This window comes from Agelaius tricolor, unplaced genomic scaffold (genome assembly GCF_023055355.1).
Source record: "Agelaius tricolor isolate 1412-34295 unplaced genomic scaffold, bAgeTri1.0.p SCAF_126, whole genome shotgun sequence".
NCBI lineage: Eukaryota > Metazoa > Chordata > Aves > Passeriformes > Icteridae > Agelaius > Agelaius tricolor.
In genome coordinates, this window is record NW_027269386.1 from 85192 (window position 1) to 104995 (window position 19804).

The 19804-nt window shown below is 52.7% G+C and overlaps 3 protein-coding genes and 1 long non-coding RNA gene across 18 annotated transcripts in view; 2 read left to right on the forward strand and 2 right to left on the reverse strand.

Annotated features, from left to right (window-relative positions):
* Positions 1-6548, forward strand: part of CNOT3 (CCR4-NOT transcription complex subunit 3) — a 48624-nt gene extending 42076 nt beyond the window's left edge. For all 13 annotated transcript variants that reach the window (XM_071420133.1, XM_071420130.1, XM_071420131.1 and 10 more), the window contains 4 exons: positions 5-25; positions 688-821; positions 4148-4273; positions 6084-6548. In XM_071420133.1, coding sequence (XP_071276234.1) covers positions 5-25; positions 688-821; positions 4148-4273; positions 6084-6182 — 380 coding nt within the window. In that variant the 3' untranslated portion in view covers positions 6183-6548. The remainder of the gene's footprint in view (positions 1-4; positions 26-687; positions 822-4147; positions 4274-6083) is intronic.
* On the forward strand, positions 4280-5495 carry LOC139586607 (uncharacterized). Its single transcript, XR_011677871.1, has 2 exons — positions 4280-4552; positions 5235-5495. It is a non-coding gene; the product is annotated as an uncharacterized lncRNA (long non-coding RNA).
* Positions 6549-7241: 693 nt separating the features above from the next.
* On the reverse strand, positions 7242-9670 carry LENG1 (leukocyte receptor cluster member 1). Its single transcript, XM_071420164.1, has 4 exons — positions 9410-9670; positions 8886-9020; positions 7792-8054; positions 7242-7451 (listed from the first exon to the last, which is right to left on the reverse strand). Exons 1-4 carry the CDS (start codon positions 9539-9541, stop codon positions 7256-7258), a joined length of 726 nt encoding a protein of 241 aa, XP_071276265.1. The 5' UTR covers positions 9542-9670; the 3' UTR covers positions 7242-7255.
* A 535-nt stretch (positions 9671-10205) lies between these two features.
* On the reverse strand, positions 10206-19770 carry MBOAT7 (membrane bound acylglycerophosphatidylinositol O-acyltransferase MBOAT7). 3 transcript variants are annotated; one of them, XM_071420141.1, is made up of 8 exons: positions 19621-19770; positions 17625-17754; positions 14893-15019; positions 13736-13892; positions 12719-13073; positions 12062-12238; positions 10930-11656; positions 10206-10830 (listed from the first exon to the last, which is right to left on the reverse strand). In XM_071420141.1, the coding sequence occupies exons 1-8, from the start codon at positions 19694-19696 to the stop codon at positions 10594-10596; spliced, it is 1986 nt and encodes a 661-aa protein (XP_071276242.1). In that variant the 5' UTR covers positions 19697-19770; the 3' UTR covers positions 10206-10593. The 3 variants fall into 3 exon arrangements, with proteins under 3 accessions (XP_071276242.1, XP_071276241.1, XP_071276243.1); XM_071420140.1 differs by having other exon boundaries at positions 10206-11656; XM_071420142.1 differs by lacking the exons at positions 17625-17754; positions 19621-19770 and adding an exon at positions 17312-17388 and having other exon boundaries at positions 10206-11656.
* Between the last annotated feature and the right edge of the window lie 34 nt (positions 19771-19804).

The following is a 19804-nucleotide window of genomic DNA, read 5'->3' on the forward strand; positions in this document are numbered from 1 at the left end:
TGATCTCGGATTCCGAGAGGATCAGGTGGGAAACATTCCCAAAATTTCCTAAATTTCCCAAAATTCCTAAATTTCATAAAATTCCCCAAAAAATCCCAAAATTCTGGGGCACTCCGGGGGCTCCTGGCTGGGATTTGGGGCTTTAGAGGAGGTTTTAGAGTGGTTAAATTGGGATTTTTGGGATTTTTTGGTCCTTTATCTCAGATTCAGAGAGGATCAGGTGGGAATCGTTCCCAAAATTCCCTAAAATCCCCAAAATTCCCCCAAATTTTCATGGAGTTTGGGGGGTCCTCAGTGGGGTTTGGGGGCTTACAGGGGGGGTTCAGAGCACCGAAATCTGAATTTTTGGGACTTTTCCCATCACTTTTTGTTCCACATTTTGGACTCTGAGGGGATCGGGTGGGAATTGGCCCCTAAAATTCAGAAATCCCCAAAATTCCCCAAAATCCCCCCAAAATTCCCCAAAATCCCCCCAAAATTCCCCAAATTCCGGGGCTCCTGGCTGGGATTTGGGGCTGGGTTTTCAGGCAGATTTTTGGGGTTTTTTGGGTGTTTCAGGAGATTTTTTTGGTCACTTCTCCCCCCTCCCCTCGCGCTCTGAAAGGATCAGGTGTGAATTTTTCGGGATTTTTGATTTTTTGCCCGTTTTTGGCCGTTTTTAACCCAATTTTCTTGCCCCCCCCCCAGGCAGTACCTGCCCCGCAACCCCTGCCCCACCCCCCCCCTACCACCACCAGCTGCCCCCCCCCCACTCGGACACGGTGGAGTTTTACCAGCGCCTGAGCACCGAGACCCTGTTCTTCATCTTCTACTACCTGGAGGTACCAAAATCCCCCGAATTCACCCCAAAAATCCCCAGGGATTTACCCCAAAATCCACTGAATTTACCCCAAAATTCTGGGATTCCAAAGTGCCCAAAATCGCCCCCAAAATCAGCCCCAAAATCTCCCCAAAACCTCCCAAAATCACCCCAAAAATCCACCACAAAATCCCCAGAATTTACCCTCAAAATCCCTGGGAATTTACCCCAAAATCCCCAGAATTTACCCCAAAATCCACTGAATTCACCCCAAAATCCTGGGGTTACAAAATCCCCAAAATCACCCCAAAAATCCACCCCAAATCACCCAAAATCCACCCCCAAATCCCCAGAATTTACCCTAAAAATCCCTGGGAATTCACCCCAAAAATCCCCAGGGATTTACCCCAAAATCCACTGAATTCACCCCAAAATCCTGGGATTCCAAAATGCCCAAAATCGCCCCCAAAATCCCCCCCAGAAGAGGCTCTGGGGGTTCCTGTTCCTCTCCAGACCCTGTTCTTCATCTTCTACTACCTGGAGGTACCAAAATCCTGGAAATTTACCCCAAAAATCCACAGGAATTCACCCCAAAATTCACTGAATTCACCCCAAAATCCTGGGGTTACAAAATGCCCAAAATCGCCCCAAAAATCCACCCCAAATCACCCAAAATCCACCCCCAAATCCCCAGAATTTACCCTAAAAATCCCTGGGAATTTACCCCAAAATCCCCAGGGATTCACCCCAAAATCCACTGAATTCACCCCAAAATCCAGAGGTTACAAAATGCCCAAAATCGGCCCCAAAAATCCCCCCAAAATCACCCCAAATCCCTCCCAAAATCACCCCCAAATCCACCCCCAAATTCCCAGAATTTACCCCAAAAATCCCCAGGGATTCACCCCAAAATCCACTGAATTCACCTCAAAATCCTGGGAGGCAAAAATCCCCAAAATCGCCCCAAAAATCCCCCCAGAAGAGGCTCTGGGGGTTCCTGTTCCTCTCCAGACCCTGTTCTTCATCTTCTACTACCTGGAGGTACCAAAATACCGGGAATTTACCCCAAAAATCCATGGGGATTCACCCCAAAATCCTGGGATTCCAAAGTGCCAAAAATAGCCCCAAAATCTCCCCGAATCCCTCCCAAAATCGCCCCCAAAATCCGCCCAAAATCCCCCAAATTCACCCCAAAAATCCCTGGGAATTTACCCCAAAATCCACTGAATAAATACAAAAATCGTGGGATTCCAAAATCCCCAAAATTGCCCCCAAAATCGCCCCCAAAACACCCAAAATAGCCCCCAAAATCCACTCCCAAATCCCCAGAATTTACCCTAAAAATCCCCGGGAATTTACCCCAAAAATCCCCAGGGATTCACCCCAAAATCCCCAGAATTTACCCCAAAATCCCCGGGAATTTACCCCAAAATCCACTGAATTCACCTCAAAATCCTGGGAGGCCAAAATCCCCAAAATCAGCCCCCAAAATCTCCCCAAAACCTCCCAAAATCACCCCAAAAATCCACCCCAAAATCCACCCCCAAATGCCCCGAATTCACCCCAAAATCCCCGGGGATTTACCCCAAAATCCCCTGAATTTACCCCAAAATCCCCAGGGATTCACCCCAAAATCCCCTGAATTCACCCCAAAATCCCCTGAATTTACCCCAAAATCCAGAGGTTTCAAAATCCCCAAAATTGCCCCCAGAATCACCCAGAATTTACCCCAAAAATCCCCGGGGATTGCCCCCAAAATCCCCTGAATTTACCTCAAAAATCCCCGGGAATTTACCCCAAAATCCCCAGAATTTACCCTAAAAATCCCCGGGGATTTACCCCAAAATCCCCTGAATTCATCCCAAAATCCTGGGATTCCAAAATCCCCAAAATCGGCCCCAAAATCACCCAAAATCCACCCCCAAATTCCCAGAATTTACCCCAAAAATCCCGGGGGATTTACCCCAAAAATCCCCAGAATTTACCCCAAAATCCCCAGAACTCACCCCAAAATCCAAACTCGGATTTTTTGGGGGGAAAAATTCAGAATAAATTCAGAATAAATTCAGAATAAATTCTGATTTTTTGGGGGGGTAAAATTCAAATTTTTTTGGGTAAAATTCAGAAGAAATTCGGATTTTTGAGGGGGAAAAATTCAGAATAAATTCAGAATAAATTCGGATTTTTTGGGGGGGAAATTCAGAAGAAATTCAGAGTAAATTTGGGATAAATTCAGATTTTTTGGGGGGGTAAAATTCAAATTTTTTGGGGTAAAATTCAGAAGAAATTCGGATTTTTGAGGGGGAAAAATTCAGAATAAATTCAGAATAAATTCAGAATAAATTCGGATTTTTTGGGGGGGAAATTCAGAAGAAATTCAGAGTAAATTTGGGATAAATTCAGATTTTTTTGGGGGGTAAAATTCAAAATTTTTGGGGTAAAATTCAGAAGAAATTCAGATTTTTTGGGGGGGAAAAATTCAGAATAAATTCAGAAGAAATTCAGAAGAAATTCAGTTTTTTGGGGGGTAAAAAATTCAGAAGAAATTCAGAATAAATTCGGAATAGATTCAGAAGAAATTCAGAAGAAATTCAAATTTTTTGGGGTAAAATTCAGAAGAAATTTGGATTTTTGGGGGGAGTAAAATTCAGAAAAAATTCGGATTTTTGAGGGGGTAAAATTCAGAAAAAATTCAGAGGAAATTCTGATTTTTTTGACGTAAAATTCAAATTTTTTGGGGTAAAATTCAAAAGAAATTTGGACTTTTGAGGGGGAAAAATTCAGAATGAATTCAGAATAAATTCCGATTTTTTGGGGGGGTAAAATTCACATTTTTTGGGGTAAAATTCAGAAGAAATTCAGATTTTTGAGGGGGAAAAATTCAGAATAAATTCAGAATAAATTCGGAATAAATTCGGATTTTTGGGGGGGGGAAATTCAGAAGAAATTCAGAATAAATTTGGGATAAATTCAAATTTTTTGGGGGGGTAAAATTCAAATTTTTGGGGGTAAAATTCAGAAGAAATTCCGAAGAAATTCAGATTTTTTTGACGTAAAATTCAAATTTTTTGGGGTAAAATTCAGAAGAAATTCGGATTTTTGAGGGGGAAAAATTCAGAATAAATTCAGATTTTTTTGGGGGGGTAAAATTCAAATTTCTGGGGGTAAAATTCAGCAGAAATTCCGAATAAATTCCGATTTTTTTGCCGTAAAATTCACATTTTTTGGGGTAAAACCCCGAATTTTTGGGGTAAAACTCCTCCTATTCCCCCTGACCCCAATGTCTGTGCTCGGGGTCCGTTTTTGGGGTGGTTTTTGTGCTTTTTGGGTGAATTTTGGCGTTTCCAGGGCACCAAGGCTCAGTACCTGGCGGCCAAGGCGCTGAAGAAGCAATCGTGGCGCTTCCACACCAAGTACATGATGTGGTTCCAGAGGCACGAGGAGCCCAAAACCATCACGGACGAGTTCGAGCAGGTCGGGATTCCCAAAAAATTCCCCAAAAATTCCCAATTTGGGCAAAAAAAATCCCGAAAAAATCGGATTTCAAATGGCTGAAAAATCGGATTTTTTATGGATTTTTTTATGGATTTTTTAAAGTTGCAGTCACTGAAATCCTTCCCAGAATTCCCAAAATCCCCCAGGAAATTCCCCCAAAAAAATTCCCCAAAAATTCCTGATTTAGGCAAAAAAAATCCCGGAAAAATCGGATTTAAAATGGCTGAAAAATCGGATTTTAAATGGATTTTAAATGGAGTTTTAATGCAGTTTTTTTAGGGTGAGGTCACTGAAATCCATCCCAGAATTCCCAGAATCCTAAAATTTCCCAAAATTTCCCAAAATTCACCCCAAAAATTCCTGATTTGGACCAAAAAAATCCCGAAAAAATCAGATTTAAAATGGATTTTTAATGGATTTAAATTGGACGACTTTTATTGGATTTATAATGGAGTTTTTTAGGGTGCTGTCATTAAAGTCCATCCCAGAATTCCCAAATTCCTAAAATTTCCCAAAATTCCCCCCAAAATTTCCCAAAATTCCCCCCAAAAATTCCTGATTTAGACAAAAAAATCCCAAAAAAATCGGATTTAAAATGATTTTTAATGGATTTTTAATGCATTTTTTTGGGGTGAGGTCACTGAAATCCATCCCAGAATTCCCAACATTCCTCCAAAAAAATTTCCAAAAATTCCCCCCAAAAATTCCTGATTTAGGCAAAAAAAAATCCTGGAAAAATCGGCCTTAAAATGGCTGAAAAATCGGATTTTTTATGGATTTTTAATGGATTTTTTTAAGGTGCAGTCACTAAAATCCATCCCAGAATTCCCAACATTCCTCAGAAAAATTTCCCAAAATTCCAAAAATTCCCCCCAAAAATTCCTGATTTAGGCAAAAAAAATCCCGGAAAAATCGGATTTTTTATGGATTTTTAATGGAGTTTTTTTGGGGTGATGTCATTAAAATCCATCCCAGAATTCCCAACATTCCTCAAAAAAAATTTCCCAAAATTTCCCAAAATTCGCCCCAAAAATTCCTGATTTGGACAAAAAAAATCCTGAAAAAATCAGATTTAAAATGGCTGAAAAATCGGATTTTTAATGGATTTTTAATGGATTTTTAATGGATTTTTTTAAGTTGCGGTCACTGAAATCCATCCCAGAATTCCCAACATTCCTCAAAAAAAATTTCCAAAAATTCCCCCCAAAAATTCCCAAAAAAATCCCAAAAATTTCTTTTTAAAACACAATAAAATCTCCCCAAAATTCCCCTTTAAATGGCAAAAAATGCCCTAAAATCGCCCCCCTAAATCCGATTTTCACAGGATTTTTTTGGGGTTGGGGTTTTTGGGGTCCCCCTGTTGATATTTTTGGGGTCCCCTAAATTCCTGCACCCCAAAATCCCAAAAATTCCCCCTAAAATTCCAAAAAATTCCCTTTAAAATCCCAAAATTTTTCCTTTAAATTCCCAATAATGCCCTAAAATCGCCGCCCTAAATCCGATTTTCACAGGATTTTTTTGGGGTTGGGGTTTTTGGGGTCCCCCTTTTTGATATTTTTGGGGTCCCCTAAATTCCTGCACCCCAAAATCCCAAAAATTCCCCCTAAAATTCCAAAAAATTCCCTTTAAAATCCCAAAATTTTTCCTTTAAATTCCCAATAATGCCCTAAAATCGCCGCCCTAAATCCGATTTTCACAGGATTTTTTTGGGGTTGGGGTTTTTGGGGTCCCCCTTTTCATTTCTGGGGTCCCCCTGACCCTTTTTGCCCCCCGAAATTTTCATTTTCAGGGCACTTACATCTACTTCGACTACGAGAAGTGGGGGCAGCGCAAGAAGGAAGGATTCACCTTCGAGTATCGATACCTGGAGGACCGAGACCTGCAGTGAGGGGAACCCCAAAAAAACCCCAAAACCCCCCCAAAAACAACAACAAAAACCCCAAAACCCCCCCAGACCCTCCCTGCATGCCCTGGGGGGGGTTCAGAACCAGCCACAGCCCCAAATTCCCCCAAATCCACCCCAAATTTCCCCCTCCCGGTGCTGATTTTTTGTTGTTTTTTTTGGGGTGGGGGAGTTCAAACATTTTGGGATTTTTTGGGGTTTTTTTTTTGGTTTGGGGTTTTTTTTTTGGGGTTCCCCCAAGGGGGGGGTTTGGGGTTTTCCCATCCCCCTCCATCCCTGCAGTTGAAGATATTTTTCGTAAAGTTATTTTCATTTTGGAAAATATTTATGAATAAATAGTTTTATATCACAGCTCCTTGTGGGGGGAGGAGGGGATTTTTTGGGGTTCCCATTTCCCAAAATTTTTCTTTGACCCCCAAAATCTTCGAGTTTCACATCCCCAAAATCTTTTTTTTCCTTCAGAATTTCTGGGTCAATCCCCCCCCCCCCCCCCCCCCCCAAAATTATTTTGGTTTGTTCCAGCCCAAGGGGGTCTTAATAGGGACTGGGAGGTTCCATTGGATTTTGGGAGGGAGGGGGGGTCCAAGGGGGGATTTTGGGGAGTCCTGAGGGGTCCCAGGGGGATTTTGGGGGGTCCCAGAGGATTGGGGGATCCCAGGGGGATTTTGGGGGGTCCTGGGGAATTTCAGGGGGATTTTGGGAGGGTCCCAAGGGGATTTTGGGGTGTCCCTGCTCCAGTTTCGGGTGGAACTGTCCATTACTGATTTTGGGGGGTTCCACGTGGATTTTGGGGGATTCCAGGTGAATTTGGGGCTCTCACTTGACCCTCGTCCCCCCTCACACCAGCCCCGGGTGGAACTGTCCGTTGTGAATTCTGAGGGGGTTCCAAGTGAATTTTTGGGGGGGTTCCAAGTGAATTCCAGGCTCTCACTTGAGCCTGTTCCCCCCCCTTGCCAGCGCCGGGTGGAACTGTCCATTGTGAATTCTGGGAAGGTTCCAAGTGGATTTTGGGGGGTTCCAAGTGGATTTCGGGGGGGTTCCAGGTGAATTTCAAGCTTTTATTTCACCCTGTTCCCCCCCCTTGCCAGCGTCGGGTGGAACTGGCTGTTGTAGGGGCGCTGCCGCTCGGGGTCCCGGGGCTCCCGCGGTTTTTGGGCGGTCCCGGGGCGGTCCCGCAGCCCCCGGAGCAGCTCCCGGCTCCGAGCGGCCTCGGCCGCCTCCCGGGCCAGGCGCTGCCGCCGCAGCTCCGCCAGCCTGCAACGGTAATTAGCGCTAATTAGTTTTAGGAGCTCAAACCCCAATTTTGGACGACTTAAATCCCCAATTTGAGGAGGTCAAACCACAGTTTTGGGGGGCTCAACCCCCAATTTTAGTAGGGATTAAATCCCAGTTTAGGAGGGGTTAAAACCCAATTTTGAGGTGGCAAACCCCAGTTTGGGTGGCTCACGCCTTTTACTGAGGGTTAAATAAATAATTAATGCGCTAATTAATTAATTAAGGAGCTAATTCAGAGAGAAAGGATATTCAAGGCAGCGCTAATGAACGCACAAAAGGAATGAATCAATTAATTAGCGCTAATGAACGAGTGACTCACCCTCCTGCCCCGCCCCTCTCAGGGGGTGCTCTGGGGGGGCTCCGCTCCTGAGGCTCTGGGGGTTTTTTGGGGCTGGGGGCTCGGTGCAGCCCCTTCCTCATGTCCTGCAGAGGGTCCAGCACCGCTTTGCGCCCCCCCTGCACCTCCCGGGACCCCTCCCCGGCTTTTCTGGGCGGCTGCAGGTACCAGGGGGGGCAGGTCTGGGCCTCGGCCGCGCTCTGGCCCAGGTAGGTCAGGACCCCCAGGGCTCGTTCCCGGCGTTCCTGGGGGGGAAAAATTGGGGAGGGGGATTCGGGGTGAGACCCCCCCCTCTCCCGGTGAAAATCACCCCTGGTTTTTATCAAATTCCCCTTTTTTCCACCCAAATTTCCTTTTTTTTTTCTACACAAATGCCGCCATTTTCTGGACACCCCCCTTCGATCTCCTGCCGCTCCTGAGGGGAAAATTGGGGAGAGGGATTCGGTTCCCCCCCCCGGGTGCAAATCCCCCTGGGTTTTCCTCAAATTCCTGCTTTTTACACCCAAATTACCACTTTTTACACCCAAATTTCCCCATTTTTCATCCAAATCCTGCCCTTTTCCCACACAAATGCCGCCATTTTCTGCCCCCACCCCTCGAATCTCAGCCACTCCTGAGGGGAAAATTGGGGAGAGGGATTCGGTTCCCCCCCGGGTGAAAATCCCCCCGGGTTTTCATCAAATTTCTGCTTTTTACACCCAAATTCTTCCAATTTCCCACACAAGTATCTCAATTTCCCACACAAATCCCGCCATTTTCCACCCCTCCAATCTCATCTGCTCCCACCACTCCTGAGAGAAAAATTGGGGAGGGGGATTCAGGTGACGGCCCCAATACCAAAATCCCCCCCCTTTTCTCCCAAATTTTCCCCAAAATCCCCTGATTTCACCCTAAAATCCCTTTTTCACTCCAAACCACCCCATTTTTCTCCTTCACCTCCTCGTGAGGGTGGAAACTCCACCTGTGACCCCCCACACACACCTTTTTCCCCTCAAATCCTATTTCCACACGTCTCCTCCCTCACCTGAGGGAATATTTTGAGGAGGGGTCCCCCCAAATCCCCCCTCGCCCCTCACCTGTTCCCGCCTTTTTTCCGCCTCGTGCTCGCGGTTCGGGGCCTCCTCGGGGGGCGGGAACAGCACGGGGGGTGCCGAGGGGGAGGGGCTGCGACCCCCGACCCGCGCCCGCTTCCGCAGGAGCTCGGTGCGCACCTGGGGGGGGGCAAAGGGGGGGTCAGGGACCCCCAAAAATCCTCCCCCACCCCAAATTCCCCCGCCAATATCCCCCTCCCCGCACAGCTTTTTCACCCCCCCCACCTTTGTACTCCCCAAATCTGACCCCACAAACTTTTTTAAAACTCCCCCCATTTATTTTGACCACCCCCAAATTCTTTTACGCCCACGAATTTATTTTGTCCCCCCGCAAAAAACTTTTTTAGCCCAGTCCATCCCACCCCCAGTAAACAGAAATGGTTCACGCCAATCACGCTAAGCCACGCCCCTCATTTATAATATATTCAAAGCCCCTCATGCTGATTAGCTGCCAGCTATCCAGCCCCGCCCCCTTTCCCCTCCCTACCCCCCCTTCCCTCAGCACTCGCCTCCTGCTCCGCTCGCAGCGCGCGCGCGTCCCGTTTCCTCCGCTCCACCTCTGCCGCCGCCTCGTCCCGCCGCACCCGCGCCACATTGTCCTTGTTCCGCACATGCCACGACTTCTTCGGAAGGATGTTCATGGCGGCGGCGGCGGCGGCGGCGGGGCCGGGAGCGGGACCAGGCCGCGGCTCTGAGGCAACGGGGCTGCACCGCCTTCTCTGCCGCCCTCTTCGTTCTGATTGGTCGAGCTCCTGTCGCTCCGCCCTTATCTCGCTCTGATTCGCTCAGCCACTTAGTTCCGCCCCCTTGTCGCTCTCTGATTTGCCGAGAGCGGTACTTCCGCCTTCTTCCCGCCTTTGATTGGCTCACCTCGCCCTTAAAGGGGCGAGGCCGGAAGTGAGGGTTTCCCGCCTTCTCCCATTGTGGGAGCGCCGCCATTTTGAACCGTGAGGGGAGGCGGGAGCATCCCTGAAACCTCCCGCAAAAAAGCCCCAAATCCCTTCGTGACCGCCCAAAATAAACCTTAAACCCCTTTGAGAACCCTCAAAATCTATTGGGGAACTCCTGGCCTGAGTTCTTTCCACATTTCAAGGATTCGCCCCCAGATTTGCCTCATTTACCTCAAAGATTCACCTCAGGGCCTCAGGGGTCCTCAGGATCAGGACAGTTCAGAGGGATTTGAATCAATTTTTGGTGTTCAGCTCTATTTTAGATGTATTTTATTAAATCTCAGGGCTTTGTGGTCACTTTTGGGGTAGTTTCGGTCAGTTTTGGGGTCCTTACACACATTAAACACACTGGGGATGTCACTCAAAGCTTTTATTGGTCTCCACTTTGGGGGGGGCCCTTCAAAAAACAGAACCCCCCACTCCCACCCCCCTAAAAACCCCCCTGGGGGGTGCCCGCAGCCCCCAACACCCCAAAATCCCTCCCCAGGCCCCCTTTTCTGGGTATTTGGGTTCAGGGGAGTGGGAGGTCCACCCTAAATTCTCGTTATTGGGGTCCCTCCTCTTCCTCACCTGGGGGTCCCCCTGATCTGGGGCTGTCGGAGCTCCCCAATTTTGGATTTTGGGGTTCAGGGCGTTTCCCCCCCCCGCCCCATTTTCCATTGGGGTTTTTCTACCCCTGACCTGAGTTTGGGGTGCTTCATCCTCATCCTCACCCCAAAGTTTGGGGTCCCCCCGAGTTGTGGTTATTGGGGTTCATCCCCACCCCAGCCCTCGGGGTCCCTCCTCTTCCTCAGCTCCTGGGATTTGGGGGCTGGGGGCTCCTCCCTGGCCTCTGTTTTGGGGTTCAGGGGGTCCCACCCCTCATGAATTTTAGGATTTAGATCTCCACCCTCATGAATTTGAGGATTCATGGGATCCCCACCGTCATGAATCTTGGGGTTTACAGGATCTTCTCCCTTCTGAATTTTAGGATTCAGGGGGTCCCATCCCTCATCAATTTTAGGATTTAGTGGGTCCTCACGCTTATGAATTTTAGGATTTATGGGATCCCCACCCTCCTGAATTCTGGGGTTCAGGAGGTCCCATCCCTCGTCAATTTTAGGATTTAGGGGATTTCCCCCCTGATTTTTAAGATTTAAGGGATCTCCCCCCTCATGAACTTTGGGCTTCAGAGGGTCCCATTCCTCGTCAATTTTAGGATTTAGGGGATTTTTGCCCTGAATTTTGGGGTTCAGGGGGTCCCATCCCTCGTCAATTTTAGGATTTAGGGGATCTCCCCCCTCATGAATTTTAGAATTTCCGGTATCTGCCCCCTCCCCCTCACAGCGCTCCCTCCTCCTCCTCACCTGCGCGTCCCCTGCCCCCCCCTCTCCCTCACGCTCTTCCCGCCCTTTTTCCCTCCCCTCTTCCCGCCCTTTTTCCCTCCCCTCTTCCCGCCCTTTTCCCCGCCCCTTTTCCCGCCCTTTTCCCGCCCCCGCCGCCGTCGCCGTGAGGAGGATGAGGAGCGGCACAAGATGGAGGCAGAAATGCACCGAGGCCCAGAAACGCAGCGTGGCCGCCGCTTCTCTCAGCACGAACCCCATGCTCAGGTACTCGAACGCTCTCATTTTGAGGAACCATTGAGCTCCCCTCAGCGCCGAGCCCTTCCAGCCCCCCAAATTCTCCAGGGGGACCCCGAAATATCCCAACAGGGCCCCCTCAGCCGCCGCCTCGGCCGCCAGCCACAGGGGCACGGTGAGGAAGGACAGGTACTGCCCCCCGTGCAGCCCGTGCCAGTAGGCTGAGGCCAGCATGGTCCAGGCGTTCCTGGGTTTGGGGAGAAAAATTCAAAAATGGGGTTAGGGAGGGGTGGGAAGGGTGGAAAGGTTCCTTTGGAGGGGTTAAAATTGAGGTTGGAGGCGCTGGGACGGGGTTTATGTGATGGCAAATGCAGCGCAAGCGCCTCAAAATTCAGTTTGTGACTCTCAAAGTTCAGCCTAAGCACCCAAAATTGAATTTACACGCCTCAAAATTCAATCTACCCTCAGTAAAACTCAGCTCCCAGTGCCCTCCCAGTCCCTCCCAGTGCTCCCAGTGCTCCCAGTACCTGAGCATGGGGTGGTTTCGGGGTCCCCGGCGGTGCACGTAGGCCGCCAGCCACCATTGCACTGTCTGTCCCAGTGCTCCCAGTGCCCTCCCAGTCCCTCCCAGTGCTCCCAGTGCTCCCAGTACCTGAGCATGGGGTGGTTTCGGGGTCCCCGGCGGTGCACGTAGGCCGCCAGCCACCATTGCACCGTCATGTTCCAGCGCCTGAGGCCGCCCCGGAACCTCCGGCCCACCTCGGTGCCCCAGGGGTCCACGGTGCGGATGGACTCGAAATCCCATTGGTCAGCGGGGACATCGGCACACCTGGGACAGGTGAGACACACAGGTGACACATGGGGACACTCAGGGACCCCCCAGTCCCTTCCCCATGGTGCGCATGGACTCGAAATCCCATTGGTCAGCGGGGACATCAGCACACCTGGGACAGGTGAAAACACCCGGGGACACTCAGGGACACTCAGGTGACTCTCAGGGACCCCCACTCTATGCCCCAATGTCCCTGTACCCCAATGGTGTCACTCACATTTTGGGTCTCTCCCATGGCACCATGGGTCCCTGTCCCGGTTTGGCCCGAGCCGTTTTGGGGTACGCCCCCAGCCCCACAGCCCCACAGCCCCACAGATGTCCCTGTACCCCAATGGTGTCACTGTCCCCAGTGATGTCACTCACGTTTTGGGGCGCTCCCATGGCACCGTGGGTCCCTGTCCGGGTTTGGCCCGGGCGGTTTTGGGGTACGCCCCCAGCCCCAGTGTCCCCAATGGTGTCCCCAGTGCTGTCACTCACGTTTTGGGTCTCTCCCATGGCACCGTGGGTCCCTGTCCCGGTTTGGCCCGGGCGGTTTTGGGGTACGCCCCCAGCCCCGCGGCCACGCAGCCGCCCTCGGCGCAGAGCCAGCCCACGTAGAGGCGCAGGCGCAGCGCCAGGAACACGGGCACCATCTGTGCCAGCCGGGCGCCCCAGGGCCGGGCGTCGAAGCCGGGCTCCAGCACGGCCCTGGCTGGCCAGGCCCGGCCCACCAGGACCCCCAGAAGCCCCAGGGCGGGCGCCCAGCGCACGTGGGACAGCAGCCGGCGCAGGGCGGGGGGCCCGGGGGGACCCCACACCCAGTCCAGGTACGTGCCCAGGCGGTAGAAGGGACCTGCGGGGAGAGGGGACACGGGTGACACACGGGTGACACACGGGTGACACATGGGTGACGCTCTGGAAAGCCCAAATCCATGGAGAAGGGAGGTGAATTTGGGTACGCGGTGCCAAAATTTCGCTCTGGGATCCTCCAAAATCCTCACTGAGACCTCCTGAAAATTCCCTCAGAATCCTCTGTGGGACCTCACAAAATTCCCCTCCGAAACTCTCTGGGAAACCTCAAAATTCATTCTGGGACTGTCCCCAAAATCACCTCCAAAATCCCCTCTGGGAACCCCCAATGTCCCCACAAAACTCTCTCTGGGACCCCCCCAAAATCCCCCCCAAATTGTCTCTGGGAAGCCCCCAAATACCCCCAAAATTCATTCTGGGACCCTCCAAAATCCCCCCCCCCAAAATTCTCTCTGGGACCCCCCAAAGTTTCCCCAAAATCCCCTCTAGGACTCCCCCAAAATTCCCTCAGGGACCCCCCAAAATCCTCCCCAAATCCTCTCTGGGACCCCCCTCCAGAATTCCCCAAAAATCCCCTCAGGGAATCCTCTAAAATCTCCTCTGGGACCCCCCAAAATTCCCTCTGGGACCCCCCAAAATCCCCTCAACTGCCCCAAACCCCACCCAGGTGTGCCTTGGCCCCGCCCCTTTAGGCCCCGCCCCCACCTGTCAGCAGCCCCAGGTAGCAGTAGCTGTAGCACAGGATGTCAATCAAACTCGGCACGCGCCTCAGCGAGCCAATCAGCAGCCGCGTCTCCTCTGACGTCACCCCCTTGAGCTCCGCCTCCCGCAGCTCCTGGGTGTCACTGGCCAGGCTGGCCATCTGGGGGCGGGGCCACAGTGAGGCCACGCCTTTTTTCCATATATGGGCATGGTGCGGCACAAGCCACGCCCCTCTGGGACACTCAGCGCCCCCTGCTGGCTCAGCAGCGTTCAAACGATTGCCAGCCACGGATTCACCCCAAAATCACCCCCAAATCACCTTTGAACCCCCCAAAATCACCTCTGAACCCCCCAAAATCCCCCCTAACCCCCCTAAAATCACCTCTGAACCCCTCAAAATCCCCCCAAAATCCTCCCCAGGCCTGCCCTGAGACCCCTTCCGACACCTCAGACTCCCCCAAATCCCTCCCAGGTCCCCCCAGATTGCCTCCAGAACCCCCAAAATCCTTCCAGGACCCGCCAAAACCCCCCAGCACCCCCCAAATCCCCCCCAAAATCCTTCCAGGACCCCAAAACTCGCCCATAACTCCCCAAACCCTCCCCAAATCCCCCAGGACCCCCCCCCCCCCCCCCCATAATCACCTCAGGACCCCCCAAACCCCCCCAGGACCCCCCAGATCCCCCCAAACCCTCCCCAAATCCCCCCCAAATTCCCTTCAGGAGCCCCCAAACCCCTCCAGATCCCCCTAAAACCTCCCCAAATCCCCCCCAAACCCCTCCAGGACCCCCTGAATCCCCCCAAATTCCCTCCAGGACCCGCCAAAACCCCCCCCCAGGACCCCCCAAAACCCCTTCAGGATCCCCAAAATCCTTCCAGAACCCCTCCAAACCCCCCCGGACCCCCCCAAACCTTCCCAGATCCCCCCAAAACTCCCTCAGGACCCTCCAAATGCCCCCCAAAACCCCCCAGATCCCCCCCAAAACTCCCCCATATCTCCCCAAATGCCCCCCAAACCCCTCCAGGACCCCCCAAATCCTCCTCAAACCCCTCCAGAACCCCCCCAAACCCCTCCAGGACCCCCCAATCCCCCCCAAACCCCTCCAGAACCCCCCCAAACCCCTCCAGGACCCCCCAGTCCCCCCCAAACCCCCCAGGTTACCTTGAGGGTGACGAGCAGCTGCAGGGCGTTGGCGTAGGGGGGGGGCTCGGGCAGCCCCCAGAGGCGGGGGGTGCGGAAGAACAGGAGGTACCCGAACACCCAGAGCAGGGCGGCGCCCCCAGAGTGCCTGGGGGGGACCCCGGTAAATGGGGGGCACCCCAAGAACCCCCCCCGGGCCTTGAAACCCCTCCCCAAATAGCCCCGGGGGGCAGAATTTGGGGGGGCCTGAAATGTCTTTAATTTGGGGGGGTCTTAAAATGTCCCTGAGCCCACCCTCAAAGGGAATTTGGGGGGTCCCAAAATGTCTTTAATTTGGGGGGGGTCCCAAAATGTCCCTGAGCCCACCCTCAAAGAGAATTTGGGGGGGCCTGAAATGTCAAAGAGAATTTGGGGGGTCCTAAAATGTCTCTGAACCCCCCCTCAAAGAGAATTTGGGGGGTCCTAAAATGTCTCTAATTCCCCCTTAAAGAGAATTTGGGGGTCCCAAAATGTCTCTGAACCCCCGAATTTGGGGGTCCTAAAATGTTTTTGACACCCTGAATTTGGGGGGTCCTAAAATGTCCCTGACCCCACCCTCAAAGAGAATTTGGGGGGGTCCCAAAATGTCCCTGACCCCCCCCCCCTCCAAGAGAATTTGGGGGGTCCCAAAATGTCTCTGAACCCCCGAATTTGGGGTGTCCTAAAATGTCTTTGACACCCTAAATTTTGGGGGGTTCTAAAATGTCCCTGAACCCCCCGAATTTGGGAGGGGTCCCAAAATGTCTCTGACCCCACCCTCAAAGAGAATTTGGGGGGTCCTAAAATGTCTTTGACACCCTAAATTTGGGGGGTCCTAAAATGTCCTTGACCCCCACCTCAAAGAGAATTTGGGGGGTCCCAAAATGTCCCTGACCCCCCAAAATTTCCCCCTCCCCTCACAAAGAATTTGGGGGGTCCCAAAATGTCTCTGATTCCCCTTCAAAGAGAATTTGGGGGATCCCAAAATGTCTCTGGGCCCCCCGAATTTGGGGGGTCCCAAAATGTCTTTGACACCTTGAATTTGGAGGGCCTTGAAATGTCTCTGAACCCCCCCTCAAAGAGAATTTGGGGGTCCTAAAATGTCTCTGAACCCCCCGAATTTGGGAGTGGTCCCAAAATGTCTCTGAACCGCCCCTCAAAGAGAATTTGGAGGGTCCCAAAACGTCTCTGAACCCCCAAAATTTCCCCTTTCCTCACAAAGAATTTGGGGGTCCCAAAATGTCTTTGACACCCTAAATTTGGGGGGTCCCAAAATGTCTCTGCCCCCCCGGCCCTCACAGGGAATTTGCCCCCTCCCCCCCCAGCTCGTTACCCTCATCCTAATTAAGCAATAACGAGCTCGGGTGTTGTAATGAGCACCAAAACTCTGTGGGGGAGGGGAGGAAACACTCGGGACACCCCCAAAATTGACCTGGGGGACCCCAAAAATGGAGCTGGGACCCCTCAAAATGGGTCAGGGACACCCCAAAATGGAATTGGGGCACCCAAAATTGGTCAGGGACCCCCCAGATGAGTCAGGGACCTCCTAAATTGTTTCAGGACCCCCCCCAAAATGCAGCTGGGACGCCCCAAAAATAGGTCAGGGACCCCCCAAAATTCACCTGGGACCCCAACCCAGGGTTCTGGGGCCTCCAAAATCCCCCCAAAATGCACCCGGGACCCTCCAAAATGGGTCAGGGACCCCCCAAATGGTTCCAGAACCCCCCAGAATGAGTCAGGGACTCCCTCAAAAGCCTTTAGGACCCCCCCAAAATTCACCTGGGACCTCCAAAATGGGTCAGGAACCCCCCAGAACGGTTCCAGGACTCCCTTAAATGGTTCCAGGACCCCCCAGAGGCTTTAGGACCCCCCAGGTGTCTCAGGGACCCCCCCCAAAATGCACCTGGGACCCCCCAGAATGGGTCAGGGACCCCCCAGAGGCTTTAGGACCCCCTGGGTGTCCCAGAGACCCCCCCCAGAAGCTTTAGGACCCCCCAAAATGCAGTTGGGACCCCCTAGAATGGGTCAGGGCCCCCCCCCCAGCGGGTTCAGGCCCCCCCAGGTGTCCCAGGGACCCCCCCCAGAGTGTTTAGGACCCCCCCAGGTGTGGCAGTGACCCCCCAAGTATCGCAGGTCCCCCCCAAAAGGCTTTAGAACCCCCCAGGTATGCCAGGGCCTCCCCCCAGAGGCTTTAGGCCCCCCCCAGGTGTGGCACTGACCCCCCAGAATGGGTCAGGGATCCCCCCCAGGGGGTTTAGGACCCCCCAGGTGTGGCAAGGCCTCCCCCAGAGGCTTTAGGACCCCCCAGAATGGCCCAGAATGGGTCAGGGACCCCCCCCCCCAGAGGCTTTAGGACCCCCCCAGGTATCCCAGGCCCCCCATGTATCCCAGCCCCCCCCAGGTATCCCAGGCCCCCCCTGACCTGGGCAGGCAGCCGAGGATGGCCCAGGTGTCTCAGAGCCCCCCCAGGTATCCCAGGGTCCCCCCAGGTATCCCAGCCCCCCCCAGGTGTCCCGGGACCCCCCCAGGTATCCCAGCCCCCCCCATTTATCCCATTGCCCCTGTCTGACCTGGGCAGGCAGCCGAGGATGGCCTAGGTGTCCCAGCCCCCCCAGGTGTCTTAGAGCCCCCAGGTATCCCAGGGTCCCCCCAGGTATCCCAGGACCCCCCCAGGTGTCCCGGGACCCCCCCAGAGGCTTTAGGCCCCCCCATTTATCCCATTGCCCCCGTCTGACCTGGGCAGGCAGCCGAGGATGGCCCAGGTGCCCAGCACGGTGCCCAGCGAGTGCAGCAGGTGGGGGCCGCAGGTGAGCAGCGCCAGCCCCGCCCCCACCGCAGCCCCCCCGAACTGGCGCCAGCGCGGGCCTGGGGGGGCAGGGGGGGGTCAGAGGGGGGGCACCCCCAAAATGGACCAGAAATACACCAGAAATACACCAAAAATACACCAAAAATACACCAAACCCCCTTCAAAACACCCCCAAAATGCACCAGAAATGCACTAAAAATACACCAAAAATACAGCAAAAATACACTAAAACACCCCCAAAATACACCAGAAATACACCAAAATTACCCCAAAACCCCTTCAAAACGCCCCCAAAATGCACCAGAAATACACCAAAACACCCCCAAATACACCAAAATACCCCCAAATACACCAAAATACACCAAAACCACACCAAAACACACTAAAACCCCTTCAAAACAGTCAAAAATACACCAAAATACACCAAAACCCCTTCAAAACACCCCAAAAATACACCACAATACATCAAAAAAACCCCCTCAAAACTACCCAAAATACCCTAAAACCCCTTCAACAAAACACCCCCAAAATACACCAAAAATTCAACAAAACGCCCCCAAAATACACCAAAAATACACCAAAACACCCCAAAATACCCCAGAACCTCTTCAAAACAACCCAAAAATGCACCAAGAACCCCTCAAAACACCCCAAAAATGCACCAGCACCCCCCCTTCCCCACCACTGCCCACATCCGCACCCAAATCTTCGTGAGGGGCCCTAAAACACCCAAAAAAGCACCAAAAACACCCAAAATGTCCTCAGAGATCCCCAAAAAATCCTAAACAAAATTTAAAAACCCTTTCAATGCTCTCATGACCCCTCCAAAAGCTTCTCAAATCCCCCCAAAATGCCCCAAACCTGCTTGGATCCCCCCCAAATCCTCCCTTAAACTTCCCCAAATGCACCCAAACCACCCCAAAATTCTCCGAATTCACACAAAACTCGGCTGGGATCCCCAAACCCAATTGGGAGCTCCCAAAAAATCAACCAAAAACCCCCAGACCCTGCCAGGATCCCCCTGGAACCTCTCCGGGACCCCCCAAATCCCTCAGGACCCCCCAAAACCCCTCAAGATTCCCCAAAATCCCTCAAGATTCCTCCAAAACCCCTCAGAACCCCCCAAAGCCCCTCAGGACCCTTTCAGCCCCCTCAGAATCCCCCTTAACCCCTCAAGATTCCCCCCAAAACCTCTCAGGATCCCCAAAAAACCCCTCAGAACCCCCGAAACACCTCAAATGTCCTCAGGACCCCCTCAAAATCCCCCTTAATCCTTCTGGACCCCCTAAAACCCCTCAGCTTTTCCCCGACAACCCCTCAGGACCCCCCCAAATTCCCTCAAAACCCCTCAAGATTCCCCTGAAAACCCCTCAGAATCCCTCAAGCCCCCTCAGAAACCCCCAAACACCCTCAGAACCCCCCCAAAATCTCTCAATATTCCCCTCAAAACCCCTCAGGACTCCCCCAAACCCCTCAGAACCCCCTAAATCTCCTCAGGATCCCCCAAAACCCGTCAGAACCCCCCAAAATCCTTCAGGACTCCTCAAAAACCCCTCAGAATCCCCCGAAAACCTCTCGGAACCCCCGATAACCCCTCATGATTCCCCTTAGAACCCCCCCCAAACCCCTCAGGACCCCTTCAACCCCTCACGATTCCCCCCAAATTCCCTCAGAACCCCCCAAAATCCCTCAGGACCGCTTCAACCCCTCACGATTCCCCCCAAATTCCCTCAGAACCCCCCAAAACCCCTCATGATTCCCCTTAGAACCCGCCCAAACGCCTCAGGACCCCTTCAACCCCTCACGATTCCCCCCAAATTCCCTCAGAACCCCCCCAAACCCCTCACGATTCCCCTCATATTCCCTCAGAACCCCCCAAAATCCCTCCAGATTCCCCTCGAGAGCCGCCCCGGTCCCGCTCTCACCGCGGTCCTTGAGCACGAAGCCCACGGGGATGGAGCCCAGCAGCACGCCCAGGTACGTCAGCTCCTCTCGGTTCATGGCGGCGGCTCCGGGACCCTCCGGGGACCCCCCCAAAACCGCCCCGGGCCCCCCGCGAGGCCCCTGCGCGGCTCCGCGGGCTGCGAGCGGGGGCGGAGCGGGCGTGGT